The following is a 21,510-nucleotide window of genomic DNA, read 5'->3' on the forward strand; positions in this document are numbered from 1 at the left end:
TAGCATCAAACTGTCACAAGTTATGCTCGAGGCTACTACCATTGTGTCTGACTCTAAGGGTTAGATAAATGAGTATCAATGTCCCAAAGCTTGACCCGCAATCGCAACAACAAGAGATTACTAAAGTCATATAGATAGATCTACTGAATGGGGAAGAGTAGATATATTCCTTTCACCTATATGTTGCATAATCAATTGAACAAAGACGCCATAGCACCCGGAGGGAAAAAACCAACATACCCACACTTCAAAAACAACGTCCCAACCAACAAAAAACAGCGCACCGATCCTGCAAATTCAAGATTAGCGAAACAAGCTATACCATATGAAAGAGGGGGAGAGAGACAAACTGGAATTCCACAAGCTGCACGAAACCGGAAGCAAACAATACAACTAAGCACACATTAGTAGCAGAGAAATCACAAGAGCAGGATTTGATGAAGATGAAGACGTACCAACACTCCTCCACGTCAAAGTTTCAAATTTTACACGTTCTCGAAGACAGGGAGACGAAACCCATCAAGATTTCTCTCCCAAATATCCGAAAGATCTCAAAGTTCTGGCGGCTCCGACCTATGATTGATACTCTAGAACCGAAATGAGGCAACGCTTAGAATCGAAAAATGCGGTGACAAAGGACAAACGCGCAACCACCGAGGTGAGAGGAAAGCGAAGCCGAATAGAGAGAGAAAACCCTAACCTCGCAGATCTAACTTCCTTTGACACAAAAGACGAATCGCAGCTGAGAAGAGGTCATCGAACGTGCGAATCGGGAGACGACGGTGGAGGCGGAGATGGATGTGTGGTTGAGACTAACCGAGAACATTGTGGAGCATCGATCCGGAGAGAAATGTTCGGCGTTGAAGAGGGAATAGAGAGAGGAAACCCTAACCTCGCAGATCCGACTTCCTTCGACACAAAAGACGAATCGCAGGCGAGAAGAAGTCATCGGACGTGCGAATCGGGAGGCGACGATAGAGGCGGAGAAGTGACAATTTTTGTTGAAGAGGGAGAGAGAGAACTGGACGTGACCGAGAACATTTGTTGAAGAGGGAGAGAACTGGGCGTTGACGGAAGAGAATAATAAGGCTCAAAATCTGATCGACAGATAAGAGAAGTTCATGACAGAAGCTATTCTGGACCGAGAGAAGTAAAAAAATTTTGCTTCTCGGATGAAACTCAAAATACGATCAGGCAAGATTTTTTACTTCAGAATTGAAGAACACAACCAGAAGTCAAATTTTTTATCAAACGGCTTTCTACTTTGATCAGATTTTTATCAAATGCATTTCTCTGCTGGATGGGCTTCGCGCAGAGAAATGAAAAATTTGAAGTGTTTTCATGCGGGCCCTTAAACTGCTGATGCAGATTCATATTTTTTTTGTAGTGAAAGTCAAAGGGGTTTATCGCGACTAGTGATTGAGTGGACGAGTCTCCGTGTGATCATGAAAATGCTTTGCTCTACTTTTTTTTACATTTATTTTTCGCTCCAGTATTTGAGTCTGTTTCATGCTTCCATCACTTTGCATAATGCAGTCCATTTTAGGGGGCGCATTTGGTTGGGAGAAACTCCGTGACGAAAGAAAAAAAAATCGGAAATCGTTTTTGATAATGGTTGTTTATATATATTGTGATATGTGATCGAAAACGTTTTTCAATGTTTGGATCTCATTTAAAAAATGAGTTTAAAAAAATACAAACTTAATTTTTTTTGTAAAAAAACTTAATTAGTTTAAAAAAATAAAAAAATCTAAAAATTGAAAAAAATACTAAAAATAAAAATACAATCTTAATTAAAATTTGTCATAGAGGTACTAAAATTTGTCAGAAGCTCATCCAGTAGAGAAATGCGTTTAAATATTTTAAATTGAACATGTCCCATAGAGGTACTAAAATTTGTCATGAAAGTGGAATTGAATCCTAAAACTTACAAAAAGGTGTAATCAATTCCTAAAATTTATCAAATTAGTGCAAACAAGTCCTTCTATTAACTTTGAAAAATGATGGATTTTTTAAATATTTTCTCTTTCCTACATGGTGATGACATGGCTAAAACGATATCGATTTTGTTCAAATTCGATTTTGTAATATAATTTTTATTTAAATTATATTTTAAAAAAGCAAGATTAACAAAAAAATAAATTATAATACAAATTATATCTAAAATATATTGAAAAATAGCTTAATTTTTTTAAAAAAATAAAAACAAGGGTAAACGCAGAACCGGACAACGAGGGTGGGGCATGGCTAGCGAGGTCGCCGAGCCTTGGCTAGGGGCCAAAGACCCGGCGCGGTGGCGGGCGAGGGTTGCCACTAGAGGCCAACCCCCCGCCAATGGCTGCCCTTTGCTAGATCGAGAAGAGGGCTGGTAGTCCTCACCCAATCTAGGGGAGGGCCTGCTGTCCCTCGTCTGCGCTCAGCAACCCACCACCGCCGGCCATTGCCAATGATGGTGGGGCGGCGGCGGCGGCAATGGCTTGTGCAAGTACTGGTCTCCTGGTTCTCTGCCTCTTTATTTTTTAAGCTTAATTTAAATAAAGTTAGCATGTTAAATGAATTTAATTTTTAGCTTATTTTTAAATTTCAATTTTATTTTATTTTAATTTATTTTACAGTGTAGAAGTCCACATTGACTTTTTTTTTTTTAAATGTCGTTTTAGATTAAAAATTCAATTATTAATGCCATGTGGCAGCTTTGGTCAGAATATTTCGCCGGATGCACTTAATTGATTAGTTTTTCTTCGATTTGGTACTTAAGGGATCATGTAGAAACTTTTGGCACTAAAATGATCTCCGTACATAGCTTTTGACACTTATACTATCCTTCTCATGGGAACAAAAATATATACCAAACAACCTTTCTTGCACTTAGAGATTTTCATGGCGTCCAATGAAAAAGCGCATCATCTCCAACAATCCCAGCCTGATCAAGACACTTGAGATTTCCATTGGCTCTTAAAAGTACCAATGCTCATTTGAATATTGCGAAGACTAAACAGCGCAACGTAGGATTAGACAAGATTAGCAACATATTTAAGGAGTGTTAATCGTGAAGGGATTCACAGTACCTTCCAAATATGAAGAACTCCTCTTGGGATGTTTAGGGACGTGGACGCTCATGATGAGAAAATTTCTCAATATTTGCACCATCTTTGGTAACCACTTATAATTTTCTCTTTCGGTACCTCTAACTAGTTGGTTGTTTCCTAAAGTGATCGTGCATTATGATTATCATTCAAGTCCTGAGATGTTTTCGCAATACTCCTAAACCTATGGACCTCCGGCCACGTCGGGGAAATAGGTCGCAACATTAGAAATTTAAAAACAAGTTTTCCTTACCAAACGACAAAAATATTTTCCAATTAAATGTCAGACTTCATACAAACATCGGAAAATATTTTCATTTTATTGAAAAATGACTCCCTGGAAATTATTTTAAGGAAATGCCATATTTTTCCCCCCTAAAAAAAATGGAGACTTAGCCTACATATATCATTTAAAGGACTGACAATGAGGTGACTTTCATGTTGATCTATCATATCTCGACCCTTCTATACAGCTACTGGGAAGCACGTCTTTTTTAGTCTTTAAAAGATACGGCCATCATGAAATGCTGGTTTACGATGTCTCGTAAATGTTATTGCGAGATGTTAAAACGCGACAGATATGTGGAGAAATGCAAAAAAAAAAAAAAAGGAAATTTGGTAACAGTCCGGTTGTGGATTAGTGAGTAATGGTGGTGGCATGCATGCATTTAAACTGGCATATTCATATGTGTTCAGTCACAAAATTTAATGCGCCACTCGTCATTTTAATCCACGATGAAAAATCTATTCATTTCTTTCCAATCTCAATTACGATATGTAATTGTGTGTGTGGTACTGCTTCGTCAGGAGGAGCGCAGCTATCTTTGCTGGGCTACGGGCTGGAGAGATTTGCTTGAAGGCTTGGCCGGACGTTTGCTGGAGCTTCGTCGATGCCGTTGGGTGGCTCGCCAGAGGCCGAGAGGCTTATGGAGAGAACGGGACAGCTGCTGCCTGAGGCGCGTAATGTGGACAGAGAAACTTGCCGGTGTCGACGGGGTTCACTCGGAACTCGGCCGGACTGTACGCACAGCAGCACCGAGTGGCCTGAAGATGTTGAAGAAGGGTGATGGGGAAGACGAGCAAATGAAAAGGAGTATGGTGTTTTCTCCTTGGTCCCCTCCCCTCTTTGTGTACTTCTATGAAGTCAAATGGCCAGGGTATTACGGGGAAAGGACGTGATCAGCTTTCCTTTCACGGACGATAGATATATTTCATTCCTAGACTCCATCCGCAGCCGGTCCGATTTACATATGCAAAATTTTTGCAAATGCTCCTAATATCTATATACAATTTAAATGAACTTTTTTTGTTATAGACTACTGTTGATTCCTAATTTTTATGAAATAAATGACTGATTAGGTTGTCAAAATTTTGAGTGTAAACAATAATCTCTTTTTCATATTTTGTATGCACATCATCACTATGTGGCGAAATCTAATATATGACATTCTTCGAATGACTTGTGTGATTGAAAATCTCTCTCGTAATATGTCGAAACGTTTGGTTAACGTTTAATTTGGCAACCGATCGAACGTGGACCCTTGAGCAATGGCGGTACGGTGCATGTACTCTAACTTTACTCATATTCACACTCGTTTAACACGAAATTCAATTCAAATTTACTCATTTCTTTCCGGTATCAATTACGGTCGATGTGTTGTTCTAATATCGGAGATGCAATTGTCGCGCTGTAACAATTTCAAAACTAATTAAGTTTTGGCATCAAAATGAGGGGAGGTATTGTCATTTTTACGGTTCATTGACATTGGGTTGGGACAATAGTGTAATTTTATGACATTTTTGTACTTAACTGGGAAACATGGTGCAAGCCAACAATCAACATGGTGCTGGCAAAAGGTACTTCGGTAAATAAAATTCTATATCGATGACTTCCCCAACTTGCTTAAACAATGTTCTCAACGAGCTGATGATGCCTGGCTAACCAATAACCATGAGAGTTATCCCAGCTAAGTATACAGGGATCGAAGAAAAACACCTAAAACGCCTCATAGGGAATGATGCGATCATGAAGTGCCTAATAATCCCGCTTGACTAAGTCCTCACCCTCCCTCTCAACAATCGCGTTGCACCAATTAAAAGTCTCAGTGTTGTAAAATATGCCAATGACCAAGGCCGCACTTGTCTTCTTGATGGTCACACCTTCAGGCAACTGAAATCAAATAAGGACAACTAAGTGATGGGAGAGAAGCTATCAATTATTTACAAAATGCAAAATTATTTACACCTGTTGCTGCAAGCTCTTTGAGACAAAATAGTTGAGGAAACTAGCTTTCCAGGGCAAGCAAAGAAGAGTTGAAGCCGACATTGATGCTAGTATACTTTACGAAGTAAAACCATATAATCACAAGCATAGCCACTAATGTCCAACGCCATTGCTGCCTAACCTATCAAAACAATGCACCCAAAAAAGCAACCGCGGTGTCATAAAGACAATTTTTATTTTTTTTCATTTGCTTGACTTGTCATAGAGCCGTTGCTTAATCAATCTGAGACGATCACCGTTAGGATGGTTTAAGAATTCCATTGCAGAAGTTGGTTATTGAACAAAGAGTGTGTGGAGCATCTAGGCAAGATTCTCGAGAAGAACTAGGAAAATTGGGCGAGGTTACAGGAGAACCGTCTACAGCATTGGTTAGAGCAACAAAAAGGAACTTAAAAGGGATGCGTAGGGACTAAGGAGAGAGTAAGAGCTAGCTTCAGCACTGTGACAAAGGCAGCGAGGCAGTTAGTCAGACAGCAATACAGTCAATCTAGGCGCCGGAAAGCCGAGCATGGGTATTGGGGACTTGGGCACGATTGCTGGGGTCTTAGGCCTAAGCGCCGAGGACCAGACCATAGGTGCCGAGGCCCCAAGCCCAGCCTTGATGGACCTTAGCCCACTGCTAAGGACCCGTGAACAAGCCGTAGGGTTGTCTTTGGTCAAATACGGATGTCTGAGTCATATCTTGGAAGACATTTTTGACTTTTTGAAGAGAAAATCATTTAGGCTGCGTTTGGTCGTCGGGATTTCTGGTCGGGATAGGATTGGATAGGATAGGATAAGAAATCTAGGGATTTGGCCATATCCTATCCATCATTTGGTGAACTACGGATTTAAAGTCGGATATTCTCATATCCTATCATATCATGCATTTGGTAGAAAGCGTATATCAATATAAAGGACATAAATGCCCTACGTGATGCTCATGAAATATTCCGATCTTATTACTATAAAAATAATGTTCTCATACACAAAAAAAAACATGAAAATATACACATTATATTAGATTTTCAAACCTCTTTGCAAAAAAAAAAAAATGAAAATAGAAACAAATAAAACAAGAAAGTTAGCTTTTATATGATGGATAAGAGAAATCCTATCCGACCTTATCCTACCCCCTCCCCTAGGATTTTTTTATCCGGGTTATATCCCCTCTATATCCGACATTATACTATCCGGGACACCTACTAAACACGGGATAGGATAAAACATATCCTATCCCGAGTTTTATACGGACGACCAAACGCAGCCTTACCGAATTTCAACACAGGCTTTTTGTTGACTAGGAAAAGGTTTTCTGTTGACTCGTTTTCTTAAGAGATCCAAACGCCGAAAAATGAGGAAAATATTTTTTCCGGGGAAAAAAATCGCGAAATAAACTAGTCCCGATGTTTTTTTTCCGTTGACTCATTTTCATATAATTGAAAAGGTACGTAAAATATGTCTTTATTATGGAAATTCTATTCGTATGTCTCTCTCCATATCTCCCATCAGTATAATCCACGCTTAGAAAGAACCTTCGTGCTAAAAAAGTTTCACAAAAAAATCAATACTAGCTATAAGTGAAAAGAGGCTTGGGCATTATTAAGTAGCGTACATAATATTAATCTAAATAATGAACCAGATTCTCATGCCGGCTAACGAATTATAATTCCCCACTTCCCAGTCCTTGCACTAATACTAAATTTTGAATGGTCGTGGAAAGATCCAGGTCGGCCTCCAGTATCAAGTGTGGAGAGAGAATGTGAAGGGATTCGTCTACAAAATCACGGAGATAAATATTTATTCGTACTTTCAAATTGCATTGATATGACTGTAATTTTCTCACCATAATTATTTGGGGTTACTAGATAAATTACCGAATGCATACGATGACCCGTATAGAATTTGATCAACATGAGAGAATTAACTGAATCAAGGACTTAAAAAAATTCACTAAATCTGTCGAGAATTGTAGTTTTTTTTTTCTTTGTATGGAATAGCGGTGAGTATAAATTATGTATGAGACACGTTGCGCTCCGGTCTCATTGAATTCAAAACGCATGCTAATGACCTCTTCCTCTATGCTCATTTAAGTTGTATTCCGTCATTTTCACGTAGAAGACACTGCTGAAATACAACCAAAAGCACGGGAGAGATCGGGGTTGAATGTACCATTTAGACTCATCAGACGGATGAATCAGGTTGTCTTTAGGTTGGGTCATAAATGTTCCGTCCAGATATGCCCATTTAACCCATTTATGACCATTTATTACAATGCAAATCTCGGAACACGTACTTGATCCTATACATACCCAACCTATAACCTACTGACCCATGTTCCTAAAACGTTTCCCTATGTAATCTAGTCTAGGAAAGCTCATACCCAATTTGTATTTCCCCTTTTTATAATCAAATCAATTACATCCAACCGATAACAGAGAAATTATCAAATGAAAGAAGGGTAACCATGATTCGCAAGTGATGAATGCTGTCCAATATGGCATTTCTCTCGTTTGACCAAATCGCTTACAGGCTGCGGCCGGTGACCCTCTCTCGGTTTTGTCGAGGCCTAGGCCCTTGCCTTTGATCAGCGGGGACACCGGCCCTCGCCGAGGTATGATCACCGATGTCCCAACCCTCCGGCCTAGTTTTTTTCTCTTTTTGTATTTTTTTTTTTAAGTTTTACACTTTTTTTCTTTTGGAGAAAGAAAAAAAAAAAAAAGAAAATGACAAAAATGTCGCTGACCATTAGGTGAATTCGACTTTTTTGAAACCGGCATGGCTACTTCAGGCCGACTTGGGATATTGCGGATTGCTGCTGAGTCCTTGGGGATCGGGTACTCATGTCGGGCGCCCGGGCCTAGGTCCATCAAGACAAGGCTTGGGACCTTGATGTACGTGCCCTCGCCTAGGTCCGCGACGCCTATTCCTAGGTCCTTTTTTCTATTTTTCTTTTATTTTTTTCTATTTTCCCCCTTTTCCCTCCGTCGGGGCTCGTCGATGGCTGGAGGAGGGAAAAAGGGGAAAAAAGAAAAGTAAAGGAAAAAAAGAGAAATTTTGAAAAAAAAATTGAAAAGTCTATCAACGTCAGGGCTGATTGTGTCATGTAGGATATAGTTAATGATGACTAGATCGCCACGTTAGCGATCTTTGGTCATAATTGGCCGGAGGAATTAAATTGGCAAATTGTTAAAAAGTTTTGGACTAAATTGAAAATTCATCGAAAGTTTTGTGACTAAACTAACATAATTGAAAAATTGAGAACTATATTCGTAAGTTGCTAAAAGATTTAGGACTAAAATGACGCAATTGAAAAATTCAGAACTGAATTGAATGTTGTACAATAAACTTATTAATGTTTTAGACAGTTTTCCCTCAAGCTCTTGTGAGCCAATTGACGTGTTTTCCCGTTTGTTGTGTGGTTACTGCACATGGAACCGAAAGTGATTTTCTATTGTTTGGAGTTCTATTTATATTTTTTGTTATCAGCTTTAATATCAATATATTATACGTTGTGAGTGAACCTCTCGCCATTTTATGCTGAAGGAATATTCATAGCAATAGCAAATGTGGTGAAGATTATAGAAATCTTCCATGCAAAACTCAAGGCGCTCTACGTTTTGATGTGTTTGCGGTTATCCCAGAGTAATAATAGAGCTTACTTAGTTTCTTATAATCCACGGATTCAAGATAAAAATCGATAATCGCGATTTGTCGTTATTTAATTTTTTTTTTTCTATAACCTGATTTACCAAGCTTTCAATGTTCCTTTTGATGATATATATTCTGTTTGCTTTCTCCTAGCTAAGTTACTTATCCATGTTTTAAATCTCTAACTCCGGCCCAAAAATGAAAGGAAGAAGAAGAAAGAGGAAAAGAATATAATGTCAGGATGAGTGATGAAAATTGAATAATAGCAGGGACATGATCGAAGTGGCATCCTTGATGGGACAGCGCAGAATTTTGTTCCCTACGGTCTTTTTGGAGGAATCCTCCGAGTGCGGTTGCTTTTGCTTTTATAAAGGTGATGATACCTAATAGAAAAAAAAAAAAAGATATATATAGCCTCTGAATTTTGATTTAATATACAATGCGATCTTCGAATTGTTAGTTTGTTTAATGTATCCCTGAATTTTTAGTATATGTTCAATTTAACCTTTGAACTATATACAATATTCGATGTGGTCCTTGATTTTGAGTTAATGGAAGGACAATATTGAACATTTTCATATAGTTTATGGACTACATTGAACATGTATTAAAAGTTCGAGAATCACATTGAACAAATCAAAAGTTCAAGGATCACATTGCACATTTGTTAAAGTCTAGGGATCACATTGAATAAATTAAAAGTTCATGGACTAAATTGCATATTGGATCAAAGTTCGGAGACTATTTTTGTCGCTATTCCACCAGATAATGCATTCTAAAGCTACACTTGCATTGCCCAATTGTGACTGGCGTTCCTCCGATCTAAGTAAGACATCCTTTTTGCACTTACCCCGGTTGTCGTGCTCCGAACACTAGCAAAGTATTGAATTTACGGCATCTCTTGTTCGTCTTCAGAATTTGGGGGACCACAAAAAGAGCATTCCCGAAATCCGGAACGACCAGAAAAGAATATAGCGGGACCTTTGAATCTCGTTCTCGACTCCAGTCTTGACAAATTTAGCTGGTTCGCGAGTCGAATCGTGACACGACCCGGCTAATGTGGTATTCTCTGGTGCGACTTATGTTTCATGCAGGTAGCAAGGTCATCAGTATTTTTCAGGTAGAAGGAAAGAAGGCAAGATCATTCCCTAGTAATTCTCCTCTTGATTCCCCCACAAGGAAGGAATCATCTTTTGGAGCTTTGCCCAAGTGAATTCAAAAGGGGAGAAGGAGCATCTTCAGCTTTTCCGCAATCTTCTCGCTACTTTACTTTAAAGCGCGCGAATCAGGAATTGAGTCCTTTTCTGTCCCTTGTCACTGTCTCCATTCATCTCCCCCGTTCAATAGCTTCCCTGAGAACCCAACTTGTTGCTAAGATCTCTGGCGCAGTCCCAGCGGATTACACTTCGATCCCCGAGATCTACTTCTAGGAACCGTGCGATCGTTTAAGAGTTATGTCGTCTTCGGTGAGGGAGAATGCAAGAGCAACAAGAGATGCCACTTACCGGGGAATAGTCCGCCGGATGGTCAATCTACCTCGGGCCATCGTCGGCGAGTTCTCTAGGGCGATGAATCACAGCATGGATTTGATGCGAATCGGCCACAGAAGACACCAACATATCCCCATTAACTACTCGCCGCAACATCCACAAGAGCCCGTAACTCCCCAAGATCACGAGTGGGCATTCTTGACAGTCTTCGAACAGCAATACGGCTCCATGCACCCCTTCTTCTACGCGTGCCGGTTCGCGGAAGCGCTCAAAATTGCGGAAGCCGATCGGAAATTCTTGTTCCTCTACTTGCACGCGCCGGATCACCCCCTCACGCCCTCTTTCTGTAGAGAGACTCTGTGCTTGGAGATGGTCGTGCAGTTCCTCGACGCAAATTTCATTAGCTGGGGAGGACTCGCTGACAGTGGAGAGGGCTTGCAAATGGCCACGGCGTTGCGTCCCCAGAGCTTCCCGTTCTGCGCAGTTATCGCTCCTGCTCCTGGCGATAGCATTGCAGTACTACAACAGGTCTCTTAGAACATATTTGTGTTTTTAACTTTCCAAATATTGAGGAACTTTCACTCTTGCTGCTAGTGATCACCATATTCTGGAGCAAAATAATCGAAAGTTGTTTTTGTGCTTGATTAACAATGGCTAGATAGAATGTCCGATCTCCCCATCGGAGCTGGTGGACATCCTCCAGAGGACGGTGGAAGAGCAAGGGTCAGCCTTTGGCGGTGCGAGGGCAAAGCAAGAAGAAAAGATACAAGCCGACCGACGACTGAGAGAAGAACAAGATGCAGCGTATTTTGCTGCTCTAGAGACAGACAAGGTCTGATCTAATTTACTGAGGAGCTTGCAATAAGAAGTGACCATGAACTGAATCTTTCTTCTCTTTCTGCTTTCTAGGAGAAGGAAAGAAGGAAGTCTTCAGGAGGAGCAGGACCCAAGGCTCATAAGCTGAAGGAAGTTCCGCGCAAGGAAGATTACGAGAAATTGCAGAAGAGTCCTTCCAATCAGCAGTACGATAAACAGAAAGAGGCTATGGTCGCGAGCAGACAATTGCAAAACAAGGGAAAAGCTAGTCAAGGAATGGATCAACAGGTGACACAGGTATGGCTTGACACACTGATATTGCAAAAAGCAAATTGGTACTTCCAGGCTTGAGCTAGAGACACTGAGTCAAAAAAATGACTCCTTCCATGTTTTTTTTCTTTCCAGATATTGATTCGCTTTCCCAACGGCGATAGAAGAGAACACAGCTTCTTGTGCGCAGACAAGATCCAATCAATCTATAGATATGTCGACTCGTTAGGCCTCCCGGGCATCGCAAATTACAGACTGGTGTCGAGCTTTCCGAGGAAGACGTACGGTGCCGATCAGATGGGAATGACCCTGAAGGACGCTGGTCTCTATCCTAGAGCAAGCCTCTTCCTTGAGCCCCTTTAAAATCCAATCCGCAGTAACATAGCTCAGTCTCTTGTACTGATTGTTTCATGATGGATATGCATAACATTTGTGGCCCTGCATTGACAAGTGAGCCAGCCCAAGCAGATCTATGAAATGTCATATTTCACATCTGCCGTATATGGACAAGAATCTGAATTAAAAAAGTGATCTCACATTAAATACAAAGTCGACAAGAGGTCGATTGTCTCCTAAACTACGTTGTCCGTCACCTTGACAGTTGACAAATTGAGACACGATATTTGATTTGCCATCAACTCTATCCTACGACACCATTCTTCGTGTCTGGATCCGCAAAAGACAACAATATATTCCGGGAACATCTTGCTCCGGACTCCGATCTTCGTAATCTCAGACTTGTGTTTTGTCTGATTCGTTATCGTCTTCCTTCATAAACCCACGCCACGATGATCCACGTTCTTCAAGCTCTCCCGCACCAGAACCCACAATCGCAAACGATGGAGGCACGAAGACTCACTGCGATTGCATGGCTGCTCAGCCTACTCTCCCTCTTCGCAGCCGGGTGCTATGCGATCGAGTCTCCGCAGTACACGATCATCCACACGGAGTCGGACTTCGAGGTGAGGTTGTACGGGAATTCCACGTGGATGTCCGCTCAGGCGAGCGACCTCTCCTTTGAGAGGGCCACTTTCAACGGCTACCAGAGGTGCCCTTTTCTCCTCTTCCTTGTCGATTTGAAAAGTTACAGTTTTTTTGCTTAATTGTGGAAAATTATTCGAATTGAGATGCTGGAAACTTCCATTATAGCTCGAGGATTGGCCTTTGATTCTTGATGGTGATTGAATCGCGTTGAATGAACTTCGATAGAGCGTCCATAGTGAAACATTGATTCTGTTTCAGTTTTTGTTCGCTGAGGTGTCTTTTCCGGGAATGCAATCAGATGAATCTTTAGTTCTAGAACAAAATAACCTTCGCGGGATGTGACTTTTCTGCCGACTGTTGTATTATGATCTGTTGCTTCTGGTTATGTTTTCAATTCTAATGTTCCATTTCTTCTTACAGGTTGTTTGAATACACCCAAGGTGCCAATTTGAATTGCTCAAGGTTGGCAATGACATTACCTGTCTCGACGAGCATCGTCCCAGGAGCAGGACCCCTCCACTCGTCTGCCTATGTCGTACGTTTCTACTTGCCCACGAAATTCCAATCGACCCCACCAACCCCTCTTCCCGAGCTGAAGTTAGAACCGTATAACTGGAGCAGCCACTACGTTGCCGTCAGGAAGTTCCCTGGATTCGCACTGGATGACATCGTCGTCAAAGAAGCGGAAAAGCTCGCCCTCAGCCTAACCAGATCCGCATGGGTAAATGCTACTTCCAAGAGCGACTATGCATACTCGATCGCACAGTATAGCACCCCCTTCCAGATCATCGGGCGAGTGAACGAAGTCTGGGTGGATGTCGAAGCAGCTGGGGTGAATGACCACAAGTCAGGTGATGTAGCTTCATCCTGAACCTATGCTTGCTTGAGGGGTACTGGAATCACGTCTGTCAGTGGTTGTAGACATGGCGTGTATCTGCATAGTGTCTTTAAGATCTGTACTTTTACATTACATGCCGCCTTGTGTTCGGGTATGTTCAAAGGGTGAGCGGGGACTGTAGTACTCTATCTAGATCCGTATTATGATTAAAGTTTGTGCTGTTGTTTTCTGCTCTCTTTTCTCACAGGTGTAGTAGCACCAATGAACCTTGCCAACTTGGTGAAAGTAAAGAAACGAACGGTTGGTGAGATGTGAAATGCGTAAGTCGTGTTGAATGACTTTAGGGAAGAAGTTGTTCCAAATCTGAGGCAGTTGATACCTGGAACTGTTTGTAGATATGTCGCCGAAGATTCGATCTTGGTTCGCGGTGTTCTCACAATCTCCTCAAGGCAACGTCCTTAGAATCGCTTGTCTTGCTCCGATCAGGGAGACGTCACGGATTTTCTCACGAAAGGCGCGAAATGCCGCATCCCCGATTTAGGACAAGCTAGTCAGCAATGTGGACGAGGAAAGTGCCACTTATTTCAGCAGTAACAAACATGAGTTGGTCAGAAACTTCCCATTGTATGACTGGGCAAGACGGGCGCTGATGTGGCCAGCATCGCCCCGGCCGACGAGGTCCCAAGGACACTCGCCGGCCACTTAAAAAGAAAAAAGAATAGAAAAGAATAGGAAAAAAGGAAAATAAAAATAAATAAATATTGTTAAAAATTGTTCACAAGTGCCGACCGTGTCATGTAGAATGGCCAACATACACGGTAGTGATTTTCCAGCCAAAACTAGTCGGATGAATTCAATTTGCAAAATGTAAAGAGGTTTATGACTCAATTGGCAAAATTAAAATGTTTAGGACTGGATTAGCAAAAGGCCAATACGTTCGGGACATTTTCGATAATTTTTCCTAAAATCATAGCTTACTGGATTGTGATAATGCAAGTCTACCTGAGTTCTTCTTCCCTTCTCTTTTTCTCAATTTGTGTCCACTTTAATTTTCTAAATCACCAAAACAAGTGATCTTATCAACCCCATTGCAGTTCACTCAATTCATATCACAATGTCCTGCTCTAAGCTGAGGTGACTCTGGATATTTTCATTTGTTACCAGAAAGAAAAGAAGATAAATTAAGAAAAAATTTCAAATAAAAATCTGATGTGTCTTCATTGATTAAAAAAAAGGTTCGATTAAGGACATTTTCGTCACTTAATTTTTTGTTCCTTTCCTTTTCTTTTTTCCATTGCATTTTTCCCATTTCTTTTTTTTTTTTTTTTTTGTTGCAGCTAGCAAGGGCCCGGGGACCCTCGCCCAGTCCCTCGCATGTGATCGTCGAGGGCGGCCTCGCCGGCCATTGCCTTGAGATCCACTACCGGCGAAAAGGAAGGAAAAAATAAAGCAATACGAAAAAGAAAAAAGAAAACAATTCAAAAAATATAAATAACGAAAATACCATTGATCGGACCTTTCTTTGAAACAATAAGGACATTTTAAGCATTTATTTGAAATAAGGTCCATTTCATGCTCTTATTTGAAAAAATGAAGGCATGTCCGATCCTTATTTAGAATTTTTTAATAAACTAATTGAGTAAATTGTTGGCAATTGATAATGTTTCTTTTGATGAGAGGCGAATGAAAATATTCAAACACACACGGGTCCTCATTTATCTAGTTATGAAAACTAAATTATAAATTTCGTCATCGGTTTTTCGCTTGTGATTACCCTAATTTCGAAATCTACTCGGGATGATGTTTTATCCCTTTTATCTTTCTAAGCAAGTTCCTAATGGCATTGTTCCGCCCGTTCATTTCTAAAAAATAAAGATACGAAAGTGCCAATAACTGGAAAGTGGAAGAATATTTCAATTTTCTTGACTATGTATCATACATAAATCGCTTGCACGTTAACATGTGACTTTTTATTATAGTAACTTGTAGAAATGAATTTTCATTTAAAATGTACAAATTAAAGACTTAAACACAATAAAAGACATAAAAATAAAAAAAAATCCTTTTTCTCTTTTTTTCCTATTTTCTCCTCCGGAAGCATATAATAAAATTGAATAAATGGTAACACCGCTTTATAATATGTTTAATAATATAAATGGAAAACCTTTATTAAGTATAGACAGCACCTTGGTCACGGTTCCTTAACATGATACGAGCCGTTTTCAATTTGTTTTGTTTTGTCTGGTCTGGAGCAGTCTCCATCTTTTCACCTCGAAAAACCCGTTCCTCAGATTCTCCGAAACCTTCCAAAGCACAACAAGTAGATTTTTATTTATTCCCCTCCTCCTTCCCTTGTAGGAAATCACAGGACGAGGAATTCTAGGATTTCTGGGAAGACGAAATGGGGTTGCGCCGATTCTTTATCGGCATGTTGTAGTGACCGTGTCTTGTGTCTGAACTGAACTGAACTGGCCATGTTTCTTTCGTCCCCATAAAAAGATGGGGGTCAGAGCTGGTTCTTCCTCTGCGGTCTCTTGTGTTGCTACTTCTGTTTCTTCTCCTTTCAAGCCCAAGATTTTCCAGGTAATTGAGAAAGGTTTTACCTGGTGTGAGTCGAGATTATGTTTTAACACTTCAAGATTTAATTTTTGCTGAATTTGTGTACATCATTCAGCATGCTTTTTTGCTTGTGGATTGTCAATCTGATACTTGGTGGAGGTGGTGGTGATGGGGGTGAGTAGATTATGGCTGCAATTTCTTGGATTATTTTCGTCATCAAGATTTGTCCATCCGTCCTTGTAATCGGGTTGTGTGAGTAGAATTCTCATGCAATAAGTACGATTTTCTGAAAAATTAAGATAAAGAGTTCTGGTGAAGGCATAGGATGGAACTGTATCGACAATCCATAATAGTTTTTAGTAAGGAGACTGCGACTTAAGTTAATCGTCTGGAGAATCAAGAAGCGGGGTTTTTCGGGTGGGGGGTGGGTTGGGTGTATGGTATGCAATTTTTCCTTTTGGCTCCATATTCGGATTAAGGAAGGGGGTGGGGGAAGAGGAATGTATATTCGACTAGCGCAATCTCTATTTTCCTTTTCTCTGTGGATGGATGTGTACTGTCATCAATATTGATGACATTGCAAGATGGGGCATCAGCATGGGCTCGGTCAGTGAATCTCAAAGATAGTCACGGATTTCCGCATTCTTTGCTTTTATGTTGTTCCTATGGATGCTTTCTGTTGGATGCTCTCATCCTTGTTGAAGTTTGTTGTTTATATGGTGAACCCAGAGTTAATTCCGGGTGCTATAATGTTATCCAACCTCATGTCAGCAGTATATTGGCCTTCTAGTACGTCTTGCTAATCAGAGGACAACTGCAGATAATGCCGTATTAGTTTCAAGAGGATGGTGCAAATGTTTATTTTCTTGGTTGGTCGAATAATCAGAATGCCAATGTAAGATAGGTATTTACTCAATGATGCTGTTGGAAACTTGGATTTGACTCCTAGACAATTAATTATCTGTAGATAGAGTCACCTTGATAATGGAGTCTGAGTAAGTGAACTGCCGGAGAGTTAGTTTGATCATATTCAAGGTTACTAAGATTTGGATCCTGTTGAGGATGGTGGATTAGGTTTTATGATAATGAACTTTACTGCTAGGATCGTGAGATTCCATTAGTGAAAAGATGACAGATAAATGTGGATAGACGTTTTATATTGAAAAAAATAGGGTTTAGTTAGATCAGAGCTCCAACGTTAGTACTAAAACATCTATGGACATGTCAGGTATAAGTTCCTTGAAGTACGGAAAAGTGTATTATGAAACGTATGCGGAAAGATGCAATGGTATCGATAGAGAATGCTTTTTGTGGGAACAGAACTGCAAACCTAAAAATTCTATCTCTGAGATAAAATTAGCTTTGGGTTTTCCTTTTAAGTTTCTATCATCTAAATGCTTAAATGTACGAAGACAGACTCAAATAAGACGCAAAAACCTTGAGAGGGTACCAACTTCTAGAGAATACGAATCTGCATATAATGACCAACATTTATTACTACATTGGTTTTTAAGTGTTTGGACTATAATAGATATGTGATACAGTGGTAAAGGTGAGAAATTTGTATTTGGACAAAATTTCTTTGCTATAACAGATGGATTGAGAACTATAGAATGCTTTAGACCGCTCCTCTTTAGGATTCTGATTGTCTTGTGAATGCTGCTAAGTTGCTTTAAAGCTTTCAAGTGGGGAATGGCGTCCTCCTTGTCCTTACAACATGACTTACCAATTTTCAAAAAGAAGCTTGTTTACTGAAGGATGCTTTGTTTTTTCCCCATTTGCTCATATTCGGTCAACTGATATAGTCCTGTGTGCGAATTACTGCAACATACTAAGTTGATGATTGTTTATTTTCTGCACATGTTAATAATGATAATCACTTCCTATATATTCCGTTGGGCTGTCAATCTCGATGTTTCAAGTTTTTATGATAATTGAATTGCTGGATAAAGGAGGTTCTAGCAACCCCTGTGGATGAGGATCATTTATCCTGTCAAAGTCCTAACATGTGAAGGGAAGAAAAGGAAATCTGGATCTTTTTTCTTGATTCAGAAGGTTCAACTGGGATTTTGATGACTGCAATTCAGCAACTCAAAATATGGTGTCTCGTGCTTTCATTCTCCTTTCTAGTGTTCTACGAGTTGCCTCTTTTGGTTATCTTGAGGGCACTTCAATTGGTTATTATTTGGTGTCCTCCTTATTGACTACCATTACTTTATAGAGAAAACAATTTTCTCATAGTTGAGTGATCCTAAGTTTTTGAAGTGATATCTCTTCTTTTAGAAAATTTGGTTCTAATTTATTTAAACTCTGATACTTTCATTGCCAGCTCGGCCTATTAAGAGTGCCATGCGGAAGCCGCCCATCTGATACTCACTGGCTGAGCAATTCTAAAGGTAATTTTTGGAACTTAAATGTTCTATCTGTATTTTGCGAAGGCACATATGATCTAAGGAATTTTGCGATGATGCTAGCAGCCTGGATTATGATCTTAGCTACTTTAGTTTTCAACTTCCAACTTCAAAAATCTTGGCTATGCCTATTTTACAATATATTATTTCTGTCACGTGCTTGCTAGTTATCATCAGTTATCTATTGCTACTGGATTAAATGATTGGTTTTGATTTCTTCTTCTTTCCTTTTTTAAGCCGTCAAGGCTCATGGCTTCATCAATGGAGCAGTCATCTCGAATAGAAAGTTCCAAAATGAGAAAAATACTCTCTGCGCTACTTCAGTTGGGCATGAACAAGACAGTGAGGTTGATTTGGATGCTCTAGAGGAGACAAATATTCTCACTCCCTCTGAAGAATCGTTGTCTTCGAGCAGCTTGTATGTCCCTTTAGAGGGAACTGATGGAAAATCGGGCCTATTATCATTTTACAATCGCCCATATGGAAGGGAGGACAAACTATCCATCGTTTACCCACAGGGAAATCAAAACAACCTAGAATGGATCATTGGGCCAGCCGTGCTTGTGACATCCTTTATTTTCCCTTCACTCTACCTTCGGAGAATACTATGTACTATATTTGAAGACTCTCTTCTGACAGGTAAGTGATTCTTCTTATGTCGACACATGTTGCGTTATTCCCCTAGAGAATAGCAGAGGACATTTGCTTCAGTTGTTCCTCTGTTTACTTGTCCACACCTTACTTCATTTCCTTCTCAATTCAAATGTGGCTTTGTGATTGCAGATTTCCTCATATTGTTCTTCACGGAAGCTCTGTTCTACTGCGGTGTCGCAATTTTTCTTCTACTTATAGACCATATGCGAAGGCCTTTGGCGTCCGATTCCGCAGATGAAAAGAAGAGGTTGGCTCCACAATTGGTGCACCGGATCTCTTCAGTTGCTGCCCTGGTGCTTAGTCTTACCGTTCCTATGGTGACCATGGGCTTAGTCTGGCCATGGACCGGCCCTGCAGCTTCCGCAGCACTTGCTCCATATCTGGTCGGTATTACTGTCCAATTTGCATTTGAGCAATATGCAAGATACCGCAAATCCCCTTCCATGCCTGTGATACCCATTATATTTCAGGTGAGTGGCACCATACCATGATGGTGTTGGAGGGTCTTTGAATTGGCCAATGCAGTACTTTAGTTTGCTCATTTCTGGATCAATTTAAAAATTTAGCCTGTTTGATAGAGTAGTCTTATCGAAGGTCCATATCTTTGTTTTTTCCATTGAATATCCAGCATGGAATGCTCAATGCTTATGAGGCCCCTATTCATAATTTCAATTGGCACTTAGAACCTATGGAGGACAGAGAAAGGGCCAAATTGTTTACCCATACGTTGTTTCTTGTTGCTTAACAGGTTTATAGGTTGCACCAACTAAACCGAGCAGCACAGCTGGTGACAGCCCTGTCTTTTACAGTGAGGGGAGTGGAAGTGACTCCAAACAACCTGGCAATAAATAGCTCCTTAAGTACTCTTTTGAATGTCCTTCAGTTTCTTGGTGTCATTTGCATCTGGTCACTTTCAAGCATCCTCATGAGAATTTTTACTTCGAACCCCATCACCGCAGAATGAATGGTGAACAGTTTAGTAGAAATCATGAGATAATCACCTCATTGTTGGACGTCCAAGCATGTACTATCTTTCAGATATAGTGTTGATGTAAGGGTAAGATAGGATTTAACCAAGCGAATTTGTAGGCCACAGAGGTGAATTAACGGTTGAGGTGGAGATTCTTCACGGCAGAGTAGAAAGTTATTGAAGGATCCTAAGGGTAGTTTATACGCTGGAGATCGAGTTAGCATCACTCTGCTGAGATGTGCCATAAAGAAAACAGTTCACAACCAACAACGATTGAACGTGTAAAAAGACAGGTTCAAGAGCTCTTTCTCACAGTTCATTGCATTATTTCGCAAGTTTCTTATGCATTGTGGATGAAAACAGGCTTCCAATTCAACAATAACATGCCTAGCATTTTCATCTGTCACTTTTTCTTTTGCTGGAGTGATTCTTCTAGGGTTTCATTTTTGGCAATTTTAGAGTATTCACGTAGGTCGCTATGTTCTTGTATCTGGAGTATGTTAATCGGCTTTTACCGCCAAGCCTGTATTTTTTTCTCTGGGATTGTAAGCACGTGCCTAGTTTTCCACAAAGATTATAATACATTCCTTAAATTTACAATGTTGAGTAGAACAATGGCTTGAAGAAAACTGAAGTAACAAAACTTGTATAAGTAACTTGCGTCGGCATGTTCAGCCGTGGGAAGATTTTCACCAGTGGCCTATGTTTAAGCATAATTGAAAAGGAAGAGCTGTTGGCCTTTGCAAGACACGAGAAGGTTCTATTTACAATGCCAAATTTTTACTTTTATGATCATCACTTTCAGAAGCACTTTGGATTGTCTGCACACTCCATTCTCTTGTTCATCATGTCATTGCAATGATATCCATAAAATATCCCTGTTCCTAGAATTATGACTTTCCTTCAAACGATTGTGGGAGGACCATTATGAGGAAGATATGTTCGGCCCACAAGAATGCTATGATCCTAGAGTTGAATTCCCTTTTATCCAAGGAAACCTTAGATGAATCCCCAAACTTACTTGTCCTTATCAATTATCACCCAATTGCACTTTGCCCCCTTTTGTTGAATTCAAACCTTGGCATGCCAAAGTTGATTCACCCACTTTGCACCCCCGAAAAAAGCGAAAATGATTTGAAGGGAAGAAATTTTCTCAACGAAACAAAGGTGTGATTAAACAGAAAAGGCCCAGGTTTTGCACATGTTAATAAAAGTAATCCATTGTTTAACCATAAGATGAGTTAGTGTTCAGCCCAAAGATGAGTTAGTGTTCATCCCTGAGAAAAAGTTAGTGTTCAAGGTATTGAGAATTGAAGTGACGATGAAAATTGACCAACCAGAAGCATCAGCAAGTCCAAAATGTATTGGAGGGGAACCCCCTTATTCCAATGCCAATCTTGATTGGCACAAACTCGGATAACCCTTTACGTTGAGATTCTTTCTTTATGAAATCAATTTTTAAAAAAATAACGTGATTATGCTTTTTTTCAATGGTCAAAGAGGCTTTTAAAGAACGTC

General features: G+C 40.2%; 3 protein-coding genes across 4 annotated transcripts; all 3 read left to right on the forward strand.

Annotated features, from left to right (window-relative positions):
• The first annotated feature begins 10,049 nt into the window (after positions 1–10,049).
• LOC115734889 (plant UBX domain-containing protein 10-like) lies at positions 10,050–12,068 on the forward strand. Its single transcript, XM_030665865.2, has 4 exons — positions 10,050–11,018; positions 11,149–11,322; positions 11,400–11,603; positions 11,712–12,068. The coding sequence occupies exons 1-4, from the start codon at positions 10,455–10,457 to the stop codon at positions 11,937–11,939; spliced, it is 1,170 nt and encodes a 389-aa protein (XP_030521725.1). The 5' UTR covers positions 10,050–10,454; the 3' UTR covers positions 11,940–12,068.
• A 228-nt stretch (positions 12,069–12,296) lies between these two features.
• LOC115734890 (heme-binding protein 2-like) lies at positions 12,297–13,719 on the forward strand. The gene is made up of 2 exons (XM_030665866.2): positions 12,297–12,624; positions 12,981–13,719. Exons 1-2 carry the CDS (start codon positions 12,365–12,367, stop codon positions 13,429–13,431), a joined length of 711 nt encoding a protein of 236 aa, XP_030521726.1. The 5' UTR covers positions 12,297–12,364; the 3' UTR covers positions 13,432–13,719.
• Positions 13,720–15,625: 1,906 nt separating this feature from the next.
• Positions 15,626–20,280, forward strand: LOC115734829. Of its 2 annotated transcripts, XM_048282767.1 has the most exons (6): positions 15,626–15,981; positions 16,073–16,128; positions 18,287–18,353; positions 18,606–19,007; positions 19,152–19,492; positions 19,771–20,280. In XM_048282767.1, exons 2-6 carry the CDS (start codon positions 16,126–16,128, stop codon positions 19,984–19,986), a joined length of 1,029 nt encoding a protein of 342 aa, XP_048138724.1. In that variant the 5' UTR covers positions 15,626–15,981; positions 16,073–16,125; the 3' UTR covers positions 19,987–20,280. The 2 variants fall into 2 exon arrangements, with proteins under 2 accessions (XP_048138724.1, XP_030521641.1); XM_030665781.2 differs by lacking the exon at positions 16,073–16,128.
• Positions 20,281–21,510: the final 1,230 nt, after the last annotated feature.

This window comes from Rhodamnia argentea, chromosome 7 (genome assembly GCF_020921035.1).
Source record: "Rhodamnia argentea isolate NSW1041297 chromosome 7, ASM2092103v1, whole genome shotgun sequence".
Lineage (NCBI taxonomy): Eukaryota > Viridiplantae > Streptophyta > Magnoliopsida > Myrtales > Myrtaceae > Rhodamnia > Rhodamnia argentea.

Coding starts and splice junctions, on each gene's coding strand:
- LOC115734890 (XM_030665866.2), top strand. CDS start 12,365: ATGATCCACGTTCTTCAAGCTCTCCCGCACCAGAACCCACAATCGCAA. Junction 12,625..12,980: donor ACTTTCAACGGCTACCAGAG/GTGCCCTTTTCT, acceptor TTCTTCTTACAG/GTTGTTTGAATACACCCAAG.
- LOC115734889 (XM_030665865.2), top strand. CDS start 10,455: ATGTCGTCTTCGGTGAGGGAGAATGCAAGAGCAACAAGAGATGCCACT. Junction 11,019..11,148: donor GCATTGCAGTACTACAACAG/GTCTCTTAGAAC, acceptor AACAATGGCTAG/ATAGAATGTCCGATCTCCCC. Junction 11,323..11,399: donor CTGCTCTAGAGACAGACAAG/GTCTGATCTAAT, acceptor TCTGCTTTCTAG/GAGAAGGAAAGAAGGAAGTC.
- LOC115734829 (XM_030665781.2), top strand. CDS start 15,898: ATGGGGGTCAGAGCTGGTTCTTCCTCTGCGGTCTCTTGTGTTGCTACT. Junction 18,354..18,605: donor CTGGCTGAGCAATTCTAAAG/GTAATTTTTGGA, acceptor TCCTTTTTTAAG/CCGTCAAGGCTCATGGCTTC. Junction 19,493..19,770: donor TGATACCCATTATATTTCAG/GTGAGTGGCACC, acceptor GTTGCTTAACAG/GTTTATAGGTTGCACCAACT.